General features: G+C 38.1%; 1 protein-coding gene across 3 annotated transcripts in view; it reads right to left on the bottom strand.

Annotated features, from left to right (window-relative positions):
* The window catches only part of COL14A1 (collagen, type XIV, alpha 1), a 175,395-nt gene that overhangs the window by 117,901 nt on the left and 38,424 nt on the right, over positions 1-19,070 (bottom strand). For all 3 annotated transcript variants that reach the window (XM_014533053.1, XM_005885872.2, XM_014533054.1), the window contains exons 6-14: positions 17,909-18,064; positions 16,901-17,020; positions 15,235-15,399; positions 11,939-12,100; positions 9,338-9,489; positions 8,097-8,226; positions 6,411-6,556; positions 3,555-3,684; positions 1,581-1,720 (exon numbers count right to left, since the gene is read on the bottom strand). In XM_014533053.1, coding sequence (XP_014388539.1) covers positions 1,581-1,720; positions 3,555-3,684; positions 6,411-6,556; positions 8,097-8,226; positions 9,338-9,489; positions 11,939-12,100; positions 15,235-15,399; positions 16,901-17,020; positions 17,909-18,064 — 1,301 coding nt within the window. The remainder of the gene's footprint in view (positions 1-1,580; positions 1,721-3,554; positions 3,685-6,410; positions 6,557-8,096; positions 8,227-9,337; positions 9,490-11,938; positions 12,101-15,234; positions 15,400-16,900; positions 17,021-17,908; positions 18,065-19,070) is intronic.

The following is a 19,070-nucleotide window of genomic DNA, read 5'->3' as shown; positions in this document are numbered from 1 at the left end:
TTCTCAAAGTCTAACTATGACCTTTCATGTAAAACTCAAATGGCAACACTTCAGGTCTCCCTCCTGTTTGCACATTTCCCCAAACGCTGTCACAGCAACATGCGATCTGAGAAGGCTCCTGTCCTTGGTTTGACAAGGCATGCGTTGGCAGCATTTTTCCATAATGGCCACGCTAGGTGCTCTCTGTAAAGCTCTCAGAACAGGGCTCAGGGTAAGTGCTCAACATGTGTTAGCTGTTGTTCTCCTCCCCCTCCTCCTCCTTCCCCTCTTCCTCATCATCATCGACATTTAAGTGTTTTTTATTTCAATCCTTTTGCTATTTCAGAAGGCAAAACAAAGCAACTATTCCAAATGATCCCAGCTTTTTCAGAATTATTTGCCTTTAGGATTTATAAAGACTGAATGAAAGATGTTGAACTGTATTTCCTTATTGTTAGCAAATGTGTCGTGATTGCCCATTCATTACCCAATGTCCTGTATGAGGGTGCATCTGAAAAATACTAATTGGATTTAATTACAGGAAAAAGTTTGTCTCTGCATATGAAAATACTTGCTTTATTTGGTCAGAAAACAGAAATGATGTAATCCAACATATTTCCCTCTTTGTCTTAGCTTCTTGGACCAAGACAAGGAAAACTAATAAAAATAACTTTGCTAACTATTCTTCTAAAACCTATTGCCAAGGATAGAGTTTCTAGAGAGTATAAATCCCTGAGTACAAGATACTATACCTTCCTCTTTGTAATACTTTAAGCAATAAAAAATAAATAAATAAATAAATAAATAAATAAAAACATAAAAAAGATACTATATCTTCATGGGTCTTAGTAAATTCTATCATGTAAAAGCATCTTCCAATACAAAATTTGAATTATTCCTTTTTCAATTTAAGTTTATTGAGCCAGGGTTTTTCAGATTCCAGTTTACTCAAAAGCAGAGGGATAAACTGGTAACACTGACGTTATTTCTAGTTTACTATTTCTATGAAGATACACACTACCTCACCCCAGTCCAATGGGGAAGATGTATTTTCCATCAATCTATGTCTCCCATCCCACAGGCCTCTGCTGCAGATGGCACCTGTGCTCCTCCCCATCTTGAATCCATCAGGGAATTGTGAATCTCCTATGAACGGCGGGAGGTGATAGTCTATGACTTCTGTTGCGGGGTAACTCAAGGTGACACAGCTTCCATGTAACTAACTGTTGCTCTGCCTCTGTCTCTTTGAACACATGTCTGGGGACTCCTGAGCCAACATAAAAAGTCCAGCTCCCCTAAAGCTGGCATGCGAGAGGGGTCATGGGAAGAGTCTACTTAGAAACACAGAGAGCTGCTCCAGCTCCCAGCTGCTCCAGTCTTCCCATACCAGGCAGCAGATACAGGAGTTAGGAAGCCACTGTCTCATGAGTGACCCCAAGCCAGAACTACACATCCAAGCCCCATTCCTGACCCACAGAAACTGTGGCAGAAAATAATTAGTATTGTTTTATGCTACTACCTTTGGGGATAGTGGGTTACACAGCCATAAAAAAACTAATACACCACCAGAAGAAAAACAGACATTGTGTTCCACAGCTTACCTCATTGATTTCAGTGCCATCTGCATTGTTATATACAATTCGATAACCAGTGACCTTTCTTGAAGTCGGGTCCCAGGCTAACCGAGCACTGTTAGAGCCAACATTGGAGATTCTCAGGTTTCTTGGTGGACTTAAGGGCACTTTGCAGTAAATTGAATAGAAAATAATTAAAAATGTAAATAATATACTTGTAAAAAAGACAAAAAAAAAAAAACCCAGCATCTTTGGCTTCTGAACTACCTATAAATGAAAATTTTCACCCAAATAATAACTTAGAACAAAAATAAAATAACAAATAAAAAAAATTTCCTTGTATGAAATGAATAGTAATAAATTACACATGCTTAGAAATTAATAAGATTTAGGTAAATTTTCTGTGCCTTTCTTCTCCAGTCAATGCTATTATAGCCTGGTGTAAAGGAGCAACCTAATAGATCAACCAGGACACCTGAAATTAAGTCTTAGCTATCCCATTCACCTATCATATGATTCTGGCAAACTCGCTCTACTTGTCCATTCCATAATCTCCTATGTGTAAAATGAGGGTGATGCCTATTTGCCATCTCCACAATACAATATACAGATGATGTATTATAGAATTGTACACTTGAAACCCATATAATTTAATTAACCAATGTAACCCCTCAATAAATTCAATAAAAATATTAAAAATTAAGTAAAAAGTAAACTAATAAAAAGCATGCCAGTCTCAGGAACAAGTAGCCAGGACATTGGTTTTTAGGACCTTTATAAAAAATTCAGCTACTGATGGTGGAAAAAGAGTCATGCACATTTTTTTTAATATAAAGAATTGAGTATTCCGAGTGAAAGATAGATGGGCATTGGGAAAGTTCACTTAAGACAACTGATATATCAGATGCTCTATGGCATAATCCATTTCTTTACTTCTGTGTTGAACTCTCCCAGTTGTTTTTGGGGGGTGGGTTGTTTGATTATTTGCTGTTATGATTACATTTGTCTTTCTTCAAAGAGCAAGAACAACACAGCCTTGATTAACAAAGAATGAATGTGGGAGAAAACTTCTTTCCTTATCATTAAATGTCTATACATGTTTCCCAAATAGAAACTCAAAGACAAAAGCACTGTAGAAGTTGTGCTAGTTCCCTCTTCCCAAAGCTCAGGGATGGGCAAGACCCCGAGTCTCTGCCCTTTCTTTTTATTTAACTTTTCTAAAAAGATTATAAACTCCGTACTTTGAACCAAAATTAGACTTGCCAAGAAAATTATTACTCAATTAAAAACTAATTTTAATAATAGTCTGAGATAAATAGGACTGCAAAGATTATATGAAAAAAATGTTAATTTTTAAGAGTGGGAGGTAAAAGAAATATTGAGTAAGTGTGTGTTAAGTACTTTCACCTGTGCTGCTATTGGTCCTCTTTTTACTGACTCCAAAATGTTACATTACTTGCCCAAGTTAAAATATGACTAGAGCTGGGATTTCCACCTTGGCTTCTTTGATTCCAAAGGCCATGTTCTTTCCCTTATATTGTAATCTAGCCTTTGGATTTACAAAGATGTTGGTGGCTAGAGGATGCTAAAATTCAGTTCTAGCATCCATATGACTTATAATAATAACACTAGAAGAAACCTATTTATTTCCCCTAAATAAAACATGCATTTTCTTTTTTAGTTAAAATTTGTTTCTATTACAGTTGAAATTATATATTATTGTATACTTGTTTCAGGTGTCCAGCATAGTGGTAGGACATTTATATAATTTCAGAAGTGATCCTCCTGATAAGTCTAGTACCCAACTGGCACCATACATGGTTATTACAATATTATTGACTATCTTCCCTATTCTGTACTTTACATCCCCAAGTACACATTTTCTTAAGTTACAATTAGCTCTTAAGAGGTTTCAACCTAAACCAGTATTTCCAATTCAGAACCCCAATGTTGACTTGGGCTTTTGTTACAGCATTTCATCTGAATGACGGAACTGCTCACGTGTTGTTTCTTGTCCTGAAACGGGATCGCTGGCCTCTTCTCCAAACATAGCATACACTGTAACTGTGTACTCTGTATTGGGCAACAGCCCACTCAATTCAATATCGGTGTGGGTCTCTCCAATTTTCATCTGAAAAGAACACACGTTATCAGATTGTGGGCCAATGTGTATTATTCACGCTGATCAGAGTCGAAGTGGATAAAGGTGAGACTTCACAGAATAAGCCTGTTTCCTCACAACCCCTTCATCAAACAGGCTTCAGTCAGAGTTTGTTCATTGTCACATCATTTTATATTAGGAACAGATGCTATGGAACCATTTAAAACTAAACATACCCGGCGTGCTGTTTTAGGGTAACTCCTTACATCTGGACAAGTGGCAACTGCAGCGAGACTAACAGTGTGAATATTTGGTCCAAAGAAGAGTGTGGGTGGAATTGAGTCAGAAATGTTCTCTAGAAAGAGTGTAAGCTCCAGGCCAGCACGCTGCAGGCAGCGCCAAGTGGGCATCTTTCAGCACTTGGCTAATTTTAACCAGTCGCCTGGCTAGAAGCCCAGTCTTTGCTTCAAACCCAGGTGAGCTGGCCAGTTTTGTTGCCCAGTTCCACAAAGGGGCCTGTCCACCTGGATTGCAAGACTTTTCCAGGATTCAGAAGAGATCAACCCACCTTGATGCCCAAGTTGGCAATTTGCTTTTTGACTCTCGTGATTTTTATGACCCTTGGAGTCAAGCTAGCCAACATTCTCAATCATGTAACAACTGAGTACAACTGTATAATAGGATGGTTTTAGTTTTGGTTTGGAAGGAAGAAAAATATCTCCATAGACAATGTCCAGTCACACAACTTCCTAGGTTATTATTGTCAAATTAAACATTTTAATTTTGAGACATCTCAACATAGATAACATCAATGTAGAGGAAATATTATAATATACCCTGATGTAGCCACCAGTCAAATGAATAAGTATCAACATTTTGTCATATTAACTTCACATTTTATTCCTAAAATAATTAATATATTCAGATAAAACAGAAGTTCTCTCTCATTCTTTCTGCTCACCACCTTCACCCTAATGTTAAGGTATATTTAGCTTATTGATCTTTTATTTTTACTTCTATGCACATTATGTATATATTTGTAAATAATAATATATATGTATATAACAACATACATAAATGGAACTATAACAACCTAATATTTTTACAATTTTTTTCTCTGTCAATATTACTATGTTTCAAGACTTATCCATGTTGATACACAAGGGCAGAGTTGACATTATTTAATTCCTTTATGATATTCTTTTGTATAAATATGCTGTTATTTCCCATTCCTCTATTGCTGAACATGTCAGTTGCTTGCAATATTTTGTTCTGAGCAAGTTTTTCCATTGATTTTTCCCTATGATAAATACATCAAAAATTGTATATATCTTTAACTTGATGAAATATTTCAAATTATTCTCCAAGGCAACTGTATCAATTTACATAAGTGATTATGTGTCCTCACATGCTCACTAAGATGTACTATTATCAGACTTTAAAAATTGTTTGCTAATCGATTGGGTATGAACTAGTATCCCCTTCTTTCTTATTTGTCTCTTTCTTAGTGAAACTGAACATCTTTCCAACATCATTTTTAAGTCTCCCTTCTGCCAAAAGGGAATTCAAATAAATATTAAATCCAAATGGCCAAAAGCTGTCTAAACTTTGCAAATAAAAGAGCACATGTCACCAATGCTCTGTTCTTGACACTCAGATTCACCTTATTTTTGGCCCTAAAAATTTCTGTCACCAGAGGCAGATTTTAGACAATGTTAACTAAACAAGTTCTAAATGTCCTCTCTTGTCCACCTGCCTGTCAGGACACTCCCAAGCATCATAGACACTTCCTCTTAAGTCCTCCATCATCTATATTATAGTAATTATGTTTCCTAGGAATTAAAAATGAGGACCAAAATAAATTATTCAAAAATCCAAGATTCATCATTTAAAATGGAATAAATGCAGAAAAACTCCACATTGATAAGATACATTTGTCTACCATGCAAATTAATTTTAAAAAAATTTCCTAAGTCAGTGTACATAGGGGAAACAGTCATTTGTGAACTGCATATAGAAATGTAAAGTATATACAATTTCTCTAGAGTCATTTGGTAATGCTTAGTATAATGACTGGCATACCCTTTGAAAAAAGAAACTCCATTCTTAGCATTTTATGCTAAGGAAATAATCAACCATACAAAATTATATGTTAGAAAAAATGGTCACAAAAGCATATTTATACAGAAAATTACCTAATTGTCCAATAATATGAGATTAAATAACAATGGAAAGGTATAAAGATGTTTAAAATGATGACATAAAATATTATTTAATGGTATGGAATGATAGTCACAATAACCTAAATGAAAACAGAAGAGTACAAAACCATTTCCATTTGTTGTGTTCAACATGCATTAAAAAAGACTTGATGCTCATTGTGAACAACTTATTCCCTCTATCAGTGGTTCTCAACCTTCTGGCCCTTTAAATACAGTTCCTCATGTTGTGACCCAACCATAAAATTATTTTCGTTGCTACTTCATAACTGTAATGTTGCTACTGTTATGAATTGTAATGTAAATATCTGATATGCAGGATGGTCTTAGGCGACCCCTGTGAAAGGGTCGTTCGACCACCAAAGGGGTCGCAACCCACAGGTTGAGAACTGCTGCTCTAGGTGGTTCGATTACAAGTGATTTTTTCCCCTCTTGCTTAATGTGAATTTTCTAAATTTTATACACTGAATTTTTATAGTAAAAATGTCTTTTAAGAAAGTCAAAGATTCTAGAACTCTAGTGGCAGTGGGTAGTTACCTCTTTTTCATCCCCAGCCAGACCCTCCGTGAGAGGAGCATAGAGGATCAGGTATCCTGATGCTCCAGCCACTGCATTCCATCTTGCCCGCAGACTGTTCTCAGTCACATCGTACAGTTCGAGGTCGGAAGCCATGGGTAAAGCAACTGCAAGAGGAGATTGCTTTTTGTAATGTTCAGCCATTACCAGTGTGCTTGCTCATTTCAAAGTATCCAGGTGCTACTTAAGTAAACATAGCTTATTTTTCAGATAATTTTCATCCTTCAATCTGTTCACATAGCCTTCTGGGAGGGTAATCATGGTGAATGTTTAAAGCAGGAATGACATATCTTCTGGTTTCTTATATCCCACTACAGTGATGGGCCCCTTTCCCTGGCAGCCAGTCAAGAGCAAGAAGACTATTCTGACCACTGTTTTATGTCCATCTCCAAACAGTGTCTGACATGCAGCAGCCATTAAAAATAGTTGTTGATTCACAATAAAATGACAGAATGGGTGGCTGGAGGAACACATACATGAATGAATAAATACTCATTGACACATTCAATCAGGGACAATGATGAGGCAATCGGTTTGAGAAAAATTGAATAATCCAGAAATAAGACTGGCTATAATTGAGAAGAAAAAGAGATTAAGGATAAATTACAAGCTCCTGGCTTTAACAATGCCAATGAAAACCATGAAATGTTGTTTTCAAATATGAACGTAGGCCCTCCACACTCTGGCCCTGCCTCCTTTTCCAATCACAATGTCAAGTTCAGGACTTGGTTTACACATGCAGCTCCCTGTCACACTTGGATCGGAGTGCCTATAGCAGTCCATTGCACTAATTTGATTGCATGTCCTTGGTTTGCATTCTCTCCCTTACTAGACAAAAACTTCCTTAAGGTCAGGAATTGTTGCTAAAATACTTATGCAAAGTGGGATTATTAATAGCTACCTTAAAAATCATTGTCAGGGATAAATCCAACAATGTATTGATTGGACTGGAGTGTGATTACCATAATGCCTACCACATAGTTATTGGTGGTGGTTATATTGTTATCATTGTCCTATCAGAGGCAAAGTTCTTTAATGGGCATAGTGACGAGCACGTAATGGGGCCTTAATTCACGTTTGCAATAACTAAAGAGTAGATAACTGTGTTTTTTGAGATTATCGTTTCCCAGGAGAGTGTGTGTGTGTGTGTGTGTGTGTGTGTGTGTGTGTGTGTGTGTGATCATTATCATGGTCAGGTAAGGAATTACTAGTATTCAGAAGCTTGTTTTAATTGCAATGGCATAAAAAGTGAAAATAGATGTAACATAATGCCCTTGTATTTCTACTGGGCAGGAGAGAGAGCTACAGAGCTCGTTCTCTACTTCTACTGACAAATTCAAGCTCAGTGCTTAGTTTGTAACAGGCATTCACTAAATGTTTGTTTACTAAATAAATAAGTGTATTTGGCACCCTTCACCACTAAGGTTACTCTCTCCTACACATAACAGTGTTATCATATCCCTCCCGGTATGTAGCCCCTGCAAAATGTAATGATAGCTTGGTCCAGTACAGCATGCAAGCATAACTATTTTCTAGGAATTTGACTCAGGATGTCCATCAATACAACCTGAGCAGAATTCCAAATTAGGAAGGGCTGCCTAAGCAATGCTATACAAGGTCAGAAGTGAGGTGGAATCCAATACGTACGGGTGGTCTCGGTTCCCCGCAGGCCTTCACTAGCGGTGTGAGAATACACTGCAAAGACTGAGACCTGATATTCAGTGAGAGACATCAAGTTTTTCAACACCGTGGAAGATTCACTGCCATCCACCACCACCTGTTTAAAGTGCAGTTCAGGTATGAGAGTATGAAATGTCCCATGTGCAGAATTAACATGAAAAAGCAAAAATACCTCTATCAAGAACATTTCACTAAATGTTTTCTTATGTGTGCCGCATCCTCTTTCCACTGTGCGGTCAATTCTCCTTGAATTCCTATCTGAAGCAATGCGCCTTTTATGGAGCATGTCCAAAACTCCCTTATTAATTCCTATCTAAGTGGAAATGGTGCCATTTTTATACTAATCACATCTGCTTCATAACAGTTAATGTGTGATATTTTTCCATGGAGCTTTGGGAAGCTTTTAAAAGGTTTATTAGTCATAAAAAAAGATAGAACATTGGAATAATTCTGATTTTTTTTGACAAGATAATTTAAACCTTCATGATCTACTTCTCTAACACTTAAAAAAATAATATCCCCTGCCATAATCCAGAAGAAAATTGTGCAACAGGCTGAGGTTAGTCAGGGGTTAGGACAATAAAAGGTTAGCACTTAAAAAAAAAAGATTTCATCACATGTTAACATATTCCCTGTGAATTGCTGTATCAAAGGTAGGAACTGGGAAGAATCCAATCATCTGGCAATATGTTCTCTCCTGTGATGGCCAACCCATGAGAAAGGCCAGCCACAGATGCTTTCTTATGGCTTCTCCATTGCAATCATCTCCATAAACGTCCAGGAAATTCCAAACCCTGGAGGACTATGTGACCACATAATTTGGAACACACAGACTTCATTAAGGAAGGGAGTTCAGACCACTCCCAAAGTAGAAAGAACACATGAATAGCAAAAGGAAGCTCTGGCCAGATAACTAACTACTGATTTCCTTTGCTTTAGAACTCATTAATTTTTAAAAAGAAGGGGGAAAAAAAGCTAAAATAAGTTGTGTTAGAAATGGATACATGACCAGTTCTGAGGGTTATTTGATGGAGGTGAGAAGAAAAGGTGCAAATAAAGTACACGGACATGTGGAAATGTATTTAAGTGAAATAATTCTAAATGTTTATCACAGAATAACCTTATATATCCATTTCTGTCTTGTCTTCTCTACTGTAGAAGACTTGAGAAATGAAAATAATGGCTTGAAAATATCATCTTCTTATTACCTCGTCTGGTTTTCCACCCCTGGTAGGATAATACACGACTCTGTATTTTGCCACCTTCCCTGGGGCATGAGTCCAGTTAACCATGAAGCTTCTGGCGGTGACTTCAGAAGTAATCAGCTCCGTAGGCGGCCCAATGGTGGCAAGGGCCAAGGCTAAATTAAAGAGACACATAAGATGAACCTCTTCCCCAAAGTTATTTCTTATTCACCTAGGAAACCCCCTTAGTCAGAAATGACTACTGACTTTATGCCACCCCTAAGATTTTCATCTTTAGAGAAGTTGATTCAGTTATTCATTCCGACATTTGTTCATCAAAACATTTGAGTGTCTATTAAGTACCAGTCCCTACACCAGGTTCTGCGGATACAAACTTAAATAAAACATAGTCCTTGACTCTAAAGAACTTGGCTTAAAGAAATTGCTATAGAATAGTAAAATACAAAAACACCACATTCATTGAACATGTGTATATCTACAAGTAGTCTTCTAAGTTCTTCATTATTTTATTTACTTCTCAGAGATTACTATTCTTCCCATTTCACAGGTGACAAAACCAAGCTACAATAAATTTAAGTAACTCGCCCAAGTCTCACAATTAGTATCAGAGCTGAGTTTGATACTCGAGCTTCTTGACACAAGAGTCTGTGTTTTTAAGCATCTGAAGGTCCAGTAGCTACACTGAAGACTGCAACAAATGGCCAATAACTAAAAGTAAAAAAAGAAGAAAAAGCAACCGACACACTGAATATTCACTATGAGCTAGACACTGCATAAGCAGTTTGTCATATGTACATATTAAAGCTAATGATTCTACAAAAGATTTGGGACATGTAAAGTTCAGGGTCCTTGAACTTTAGGATTACTTATTCTCTAGGGGAAGCATGTCAAACTCAAAGGCTAATATGGGCCAAATAAATGAGGCATGATGCCCGTGGGCTGCGAGTTTGACATGCTTGTTCTAGGGGCATTTACCCAAGGGACTTCAATAACCATTACACTGGGGGAGGGGAGAACATAGTTACTGAACACTAACTATGACCAGGAACTATATTACATGCTTTATCAGCATCCACATGTAGAGATTTTTTTGTGTGTGGGAAAATCGGGGTTCTAAAGGACTCTCGTTAAGAAGCCCAGAGAAGTTTGTTCAGGAAACTACCGCTTGGCTGCCCAACCTAGTCCCTCACCAAAATTAAAAAGTTTTGCTCTGCAAAAAAACCTTATTTTAAAAATGAAAAGACAAGCTACAGATCAGGAAAAAAATATTAACAAACTATGTATCCAAAAGAGGACTGGTATGTAGAATATGAATAAAGAATTCTCAAAACTCAACTGTTAAAACTAAACTTAAAGAAGTCCAATTAGAAAAATAGGCCAAAGACATGAACTGACATTTTACCAAAGAGCATATCACAGATGCAAAATGAGCATGTGAAAAGATGTTTGATTTCACTGGGCATCTGGGAAGTGCAAATTAAAACCACAAGGAGCTATCACTACACACTGATCAGAACGGCTAACATGAAAAACAGTAGCAACAATAAATGTTGGTGACAATGCAAAGAAACTGAATCCCTCATATAGGGTGGCCCCCAGAAATGTATATACACTTTAACAGCTGATAACTCAACTTTGAAAATGAAATGTATTTTAATAAGCACTGCCTTTATAATTATTCAAAGTGTGTACATACATTTTTTGGGACATCCTATATATTGCTGGTGGGAATGTCGAATGCTATGGTCACCCTGGAAAATAGCTTGGCAGTTTCTTAACTAAAACTAAACTAAATATAAAATTACAATATGATATCCTGAACTTTATCCCAGAGAAATGAAAACATATGCTCACAGAAGAACCTATACATGAATGTTTGGAGCAGCTTTATTTGTAACAGCCAAAGAATGGAAACAACTCAGATGTCTTTCAATGTGGGAATGGTTAAACAAACTATGGTACATCCATATGGAATACGACACAGCAGTTCAAAGGAAAGAGCTACTAATACATGCAACAACTTGAAGGAATCTCCAGGGAATTACTCTGAATGAAGACAGTCCCCAAAGGTTACATACTACATGATTCCACCTACATAATATTTTCAAAATGAAAAATATTTAGAGATGGAGAACCGATTTTCAGGAGTTAGGGAGAGGTTGGAGGAGAGATAGAATGAATGTGGCTATAAAAGGACAATAGTCATGATCCTTGTGGTAATGGAAATGTTCTATATTTTGACTGTATTAGTGCAAACACCATGATATTGTACTGCAGTCTTGCGATATGTTACCATTGAGGGAAACTGGAAAAGTATACAGGCTCTCTCTCTACATTATTTCTTACAACCATGTACATGGACAATTCTCTCAAAATCAAGTTTAATTAAAAGACACAAACATGATGGTCTAAAGGAGAAAATTATCTAGTGGTTAGAGTATTCCTCCCTCACCCCACCAATATACCCCGTTTCTATTAGGAGACTAGAGGACTCTATTTAGAAAGTCGAGATGAAAGATGGTAAGAATTTTCCTAACCCACGGCAGACTTTTGCTGAGCGCAGTCCCCATGTGCACAGAACGACTGCTCCCCGTCACTGTTTACCTTTGATCTCCCTGTCCTGTTCTTCCACCCGGAGGCAGACGGTCCTCGTCAGGCTCTCCACCACCGTGTGCATCAGGTCAAATTCGGCCACGTTGTACACGTGAGTGCTGTCGGGTTCAGAGGCGATCTCCTGCAGCTCGTTCTCATCCGCGTTTTTCACCCCTTGCAAGGAGGACAACAGGGAGGGTTGCGACATCCATGCCCGATTTGAAAAAGCAATGGCACTGTCCCCAACCTGAGCCCCTCAGTCTCACTGCAATCAAAGTATCTGCTGCTTAAAGAGGCACATCTCTCCCGGCTGAGGCTTTTTAAAAGTCACCTTCAGAATCATTGTTAAATGGTTTAGCTTCATTTTTTTTTTTACATATTTTTATTGATTTCAGAGAGGAAGGGAGAGGGAGAGAGAGATAGAAACATCAATGATGAGAGGGAATCACTGACCAGCTGCCTTCTGCATCCCCCACACTGGGGATTGAGCCCACAACCCAGGCATGTGCCCTTGACTGGAATCGAACCCGGGACCCTTCAGTCCCCAGGTCGGCGCTTTATCCACTGAGCCAAACAGGCTAGGGGCGAGCTTCATTTTCTTCAATATGTCTTACCCTAAAGACGTATTGATGAAACTAACTTCTGTCTTGCATGAATATTGCATAAGCAATAGTAATGAAACCAGTATTCTAAACTATCAAAACTTCCAGTTTAAATTTCTATAAAACACATTTACTTAAATTGAGAGATTACTATAATAAAAATAATATATAATGATTATTATTATTATTATATAGTATCAAGAGACAGCTTGGGAGGATTAACATATGCAAATACACAGGCTGGCTAGTAACTATTGCAAATAGGGAAGCTCTGGTTCTTCCACAATATTTATTGAATTCCCTTGCTATGGTGGGTCAAGCGCAATGCTGAGTGTTTAGAATACAGCGGGAAGTACAGTGATACAGAAAACCCCCCGCCCTCATGCAACTTCTCCAGTCTCTATTTTAGCAGTGGATGCTAACACTTACAGTGTGCTTACTTTGCCCCAAATGCTTCAGTGTTTTATGAATATTAACATATTTAATCCTCACAACCAACCCTATGAGTTTGGCACAATTGTTTCTCCCATTATACAGATGTGTAAGCTGATGCAGAGAGAGGTTAATTAACTTGCTCAAGGAAACATAACCAGGAAGTGTACACCTGGGATTCAGCCAGGCAGTCTAGATCCAAAGTCATATGCTCTGAACCACTATATCGTGCTGCCTCTCAGAAGACTCACATTAAAATGAGTAAATATTTACCAATGAAATTAGAAACAAAAAAAGGAAGGCACAGGATTGGTTCTTATGGGTGTCAAGGTAGATTTCTCTTCCCCAGGCTTCAACAAACAAGGAGCATCTATATTAATAAAAGAGTAATATGCTAATTAGACCGGACATCTTCCAGACAAAGCCACAGTCTCGGCCGAGGCAGAGGCGGTTAGAGGTGATCAGGCCGGCAGGGGAGGTCAGTTAGGGGTGATCAGGCAGGCAGGCAGAGGCGGATAGGGGCAATTGGGCCGGCAGGGGAGCAGTTAGGAGCCATCAGACAGGCAGGCAGAGTGGTTAGGGGCATCAAGCAGGCAGGCAGAGTGGTTAGGGGTTATCAGGCAGGCAGGCAGGTAAGCGGTTAGGAGCCAGGGGTTCTGGATTGGAGAGGGTGCAGGCCAGGCTGAGGTACACCCCCCCTCCCGTGCATGAATTTCATGCACCAGGCCTCTAGTTTCTTTATAAACCTCTGACATTGCAATCATCTAAGGGTGTTAAAAGAGGTACTATGGAAGAAAGGAAGAGCGATTACTTGGGGCAACATGAATTACTTCTTAGAGGCCTGGCTGTGCCATTGAATTCATCTTCCAACCTCAACACACTGAGTAACAAAGCATTGGTTGTTTCTCACCTATTTGCTTTAGGGGGGTCATAGGATAATAAATACTACTGGTTTTCAGGTAGTTTCCAAAAAAAAAGTTCAAATCACATCTGAATTCACTTAAAGTTTTGTTTAAAAACTCATCCATTCATTATGAACAAGACCACAAAATGGAGAATAAACACATGAATGAATTCCCCCATCAGTTTACATCTTCTGAAGGGATTTCCTTTGTTGGGGAAAATGATTGCAAAATAAAAAATGAAAATTAAATCAATCTGTCTGATGTTTCTTGCCTGAAGGACTTCTACAATAGCTTCTAAAATGTGCAGTTGGATCTGGATCCACAATAACAAAATCACATTAGTGCATACTGAAGCAATGAGCTTAATATCAGCCATGCTTTTCATGCTGGTTAAAACCAACAAATTTGAATTTATAGATATAAAACTATTCTAGGGAAGATAGTCCCTTTCTCTCTCTCTCTCTCTCTCTCTCTCTCTCTCTCTCACACACACACACACACACACACCAAATAGCAAAGTAGTTTGTTGCAAATAGCATAGAAAGAGAGGAGATGTCACCATGACTTGGAAGGGCTCATTTTGTAAGGACAGGGCCTCCCTCATCTCTGTGCCCCAGCACCCACCCACAATGCCTGGCACACAGCAGATAAGCAAATACTTCTTGAATGAAACATTCTATAAACCACATTTTGATAGCAAATCTAGGAATGGGCCAGAAGAACTGTGTCTAGATTTAGGTTTGTTTTTGTTTTGTCAGTCTCGATGAAATAGAAGACCTACCTACTGCCAAAGAAAATGTAAGCATTTTCCTCAAGAGCAAAGTTGCATCATCTAAGTATTTTGCAGTTATTCTGCATGTGTGAATATATAGATATATACTAGTATATATTCTTTCCACAAGAATGATACCTTAAAAAGAGCTTCAGAGAAATAATACTGCGTATCTGGAACTTTGGGCTTTCTTTAAATAACTGCAGGACCTTAATTACTTGAAAATGATAAACTGGTTTCTCCATATACTACCAGAAAAGAGAGAGCCTATAACAAGATACTAAAGAGAAAAGTCCTGACTGGTAAAAAGTAATAAGTATGAACCAAACCATTGTCCTTTATACTTTTCACAACACTTTACATATGGTATCTGGCCTTAGAGGTCTTCACACTATAGGGCACAAAACAGTTACCATCACTTCCATTTTAAGTGTAGGTTATAGGGCTCAGATCATAAGACTTGTTGTGATGAGAGTCAGGATTAGAAAATGTATAGGTCTCTTGGCTTTCTTTGAAGTGCACTTTGCATTACATATTATTTTTAAGTGGCTGTGTGTCTGTCCCCATTGTTGAAACAGAACTATAAGTAACACATACCTATGGCAAACAGCTCCACACCAGATTCACGAAGGTTCCTGGATGGTGGAATAATATCATCTTGGGATTTCCCGTCTGTGATTAAGATGCCAATTTTGGATACTCCAGTCCTTGCTCCTGCTTCTGGCTTAAAGCTGTTTTCAAAAATGTAGTTCAAAGCAAGGCCTGGCAGAAAACAAGGAAAAATAAACACAAACCAACCACCTCTAATAAAAACCCTTCCAGTCCTGCAAAGTTTAACCACAAGATGAGTAACTTATTGAACTAAAGGGATGTTTATTAGATGCAAACTTTCACCTTCATTTTTACAACAACCTCTTCCTTGACAGATCGGATGAAAAACTCAACTCCACCAGAAGAGAGGCAATACAAATAACTGACCACTGCATCATTTCAGAAATTCGCATTTACAACGAACATTGAATTCGTGGCCCTTGGACATGACAGATCTGTGTACACGAAAATATAAAGCTTTATAAGTTAGAATAAAGCAAGAATCCCCACACAATCGTGTCTGTTCCAAATATTATCTCTACACTTTCAGTTTTGCTAATGATGGCCTATAGAACCAAAAATTCTTTCCTATCTCTCTTTCGTAGAGGTAGTGGGAGAAGATCTCAAAGAAAACTGAACCCCTGCCTTTTGAATGTGACCCTTTTTACCAAGAAAAAATAAGAATTGCTGCAATATTTTTATAGGATTTGTGTTAAATATTTTTTTAAATATATATTTTATTGATTTTTTACAGAGAAGAAGGGAGAAGGATAGAGAGTTAGAAACATCCATGAGAGAGAAACATCGATCAGCTGCCTCCTGCACACCTCCCACTGGGGATGTGCCTGCAACCAAGGTACATGCCCTTGACCAGAATCGAACCTGGGACCCTTCAGTCTGCAGGCCAATGCTCTATCCACTGAGCCAAACCAGTTAGGGAGTGTTAAATGTTTTTTTGTTGTATGAACAAAATACCCATTAGATTATGCCTCAGATTGACAAAGCAATTGTCAGGATTTCAGTGGTTTCCTTAAAAGTCAATGACAACATCTATATATTTTAATTGAGCATCTATATTGTGTGTGCAGTAAGGGTAAAACCTGTGATAACCCCTTGTGGCTAGGATAATTATCATCTAAATCTCTTTGTAATAATTTAAGCAATAAAAAAAAATAATAAAAAAAAAGAGAAAAAAAAAAAAGTATCAGTGAGCCAAAGATCCGCAAATATTTTCATGATAGCTACTGATTGCAGAATAAGGGCCAAGAAAATACTTTCCTTAAATACAAGGTAGGAATTTGTGTTTATTTCATTGACAGGGTGGCTGGAGGAGAAAACAGGTGAAAAAAAGAGGGGGACTCACAAAGGTTAAAACAGCTATGAGCACTGCAGAGACTACTGCATTTCCTTCTAGGTCAACCAAGCCCCACCTGGAACACTCTATTCATATGCAATGAGATGTCTGGGTTTTAACTTATGAAGCTGAGTTTGAGAAAAGGACCATCTGAGAACTTTAGAAGCTCGAGGAAGTGAGTGACAAGAGAGGAGAAATGAAGATTTCCTTTGGTTTTAAAAAAGCACTATGCTAAGTCTTACAAAGAGGCCGACTAAAGAAATAAAACTATTCTTCAGCAAAATATGTTGCTAAAAATGTGGACTGAACAAAACATACCTGTTAGCGTATTTCCTCCTTTGTATGGCAGATTTCGGACAGCTTCGATCACCTCATCTTTTGTACTGAAGGCATTCAAGTGCCATTCTATTCTGGGATCACCGCTATACTGTGCAAGACCTGGAAAAGAAAGATAAGAAAGCCCACCCAGAAATGATGGGTTACTAAAAGGTCTAGTGGACTATTCCAGAAACTAGAATGATGAACGGCCTAATCCTTGCAACATTTTTTTTCCACCTCACTATGTACTTTCAAGAAGGATTCCTGCAGGGGCAGGGGAGGGAGAGGAAGAGGATTCCTGGCATTAATTTAAGGAATTAATCGAGAGAATTAATTATCTGGGGGCTGAGGAAATGTATCTATTTTATAGCCATCTGGAAGTGACCACTTTTAAAGTATTAGGTACTTAGCGTGTGGTTTTTTTAAAGTCTGGATTATGTTTTAGATAAAAGGTCTAGATTTATATGTTGGTTTTTATTCTCAAAGGAAGGAGTTTCCTTAATGGCTATTTAAAAGCAAAACTAGGAGACTTTTGTAATAAAGTGAACATGTTGCTTAAAGATTTTAAACTTTTTTATTTGCTTTTTATCTCAGCTAGATTTAATGTGACAAAGATTATCTTGTACTATAAAATTATTTCCAATTTCCAGTTGTTTTAGTATAATGTTTCACTAGATTGACTGTTTCCTTTAAAAAGAAAACTTCTACCTAATAAATTTTTAAGCCAGCTCTAACTTAAAAAAAATAATAAAAATAATTAGAGAAGACTTTGACATCCAGAAAATTAAAACGGGTTCAATAATTAATTGAATGACAGTGTCATAGCAAAATTAGTAGGAATAAATAATTGGCATATCCTATTGATCCAAATTTGCATCTTGGGGAACACCACTATAGTAGATCCTGTAATTCTGAAAGTCACTCTGTAAAGAGTTTTTGAAATTTCTTAAGAGACTTCCCCAAAGTTTTACATTGACAGTTGACTGCTATGAATAATAGAAGGTGTACCAATCCGTGTCTTCTCTGAGCCCACATCGAACGCTGTAACCAGGTTTTCCAAGAAAAGCCGAACCAGTCTGAAGTTGAATCTTCCAATGCTCCATGAACCATCAACCAGGATTACAATATCAGCAATTGCTGGAGTTTGACAGAAAAATTTCACTTCTGCAAAGTACAAACCAGAAAAGCACCCGTGTTACTGTTGGAACTTTTAAAAAGAGTGAGTCTATTTTCATGTCCTTCAAATAATTTAGTGCTAAGAATATAATAAAGTTCCCATTAAGGCAACCATATTTTTACAACCCTTCCCTTAAATGCATTTTCACTGGGCAAAAATTGTGGTAATAGCTGGCTGGCTGCAGAGCCAGTGTTCTGGAAATAGCAAAGCACTGGCAGGTTCACACCATCCTGGCAACACGAGCCTTCTGCATATTTGAGAAAGCAATGTCTGTGCAAAATCATCCAGCTTTGGTTTCAGCCTGCAGATTCTTTCCAGGAAAGGTCTTAGCAACACCAGTGTGAGAGAGTAAGCAGAAATGGGGAAGACAGCCGGGAAGCAGAGGCAGCTCTCCTGTTCTGATAAGTAAGCTGGAGGAAGTGACAGGAGAAGAGAAATGAGGGATTCCTGGACTCAAGGAAAAGTCAGGGCCATACAGTTAGCCTAAGAAAGACACACAGACCTGTGCTAACGTAGGAATGGTTTGGGGAAGAAGAAAAGTAGAAAGGGTCCAAGAGTTTCTTCAGATTCAAATTCTTGTGCTCAAAGCAGTGCCCCCTTATCCATGGGGGATACATTCCAAGACCCCCAGTGGATTCCTGAAACCACGAATAATATATATCCTAGATAATAAAAGCCTAATATGCAAATCGACCTAACTGCAGAATGACCGGTGGAATGACCAGTCTCTATGACGTGCACTGACCACGAGGGGGCAGACGCTCAACACAGGAGCTGCCCCCAGCCTGCAGGCCCCAGGCCAGCCAAGGCGGATGCCAGCAGGGGTCCCCCGATCGCCCTGCCAGTCACCCCACAGATTGGCCCTGATCGCTGACCAGGCCTAGGGACCTTCCCTGTGCATGAATTTTGTGCACTGGGCCTCTAATATATATATATATACATTTATATATGTTATATATATATACATTTATATATGTTATATGTGTGTAATAT

The sequence above is a fragment of the Myotis brandtii genome, unplaced genomic scaffold, assembly GCF_000412655.1.
Source record: "Myotis brandtii unplaced genomic scaffold, ASM41265v1 scaffold931, whole genome shotgun sequence".
In the NCBI taxonomy this organism is placed as follows: domain Eukaryota; kingdom Metazoa; phylum Chordata; class Mammalia; order Chiroptera; family Vespertilionidae; genus Myotis; species Myotis brandtii.
The sequence above is the reverse complement of the archived record's forward strand: the minus strand, read 5'-3'. Positions and strand labels throughout refer to the sequence as shown.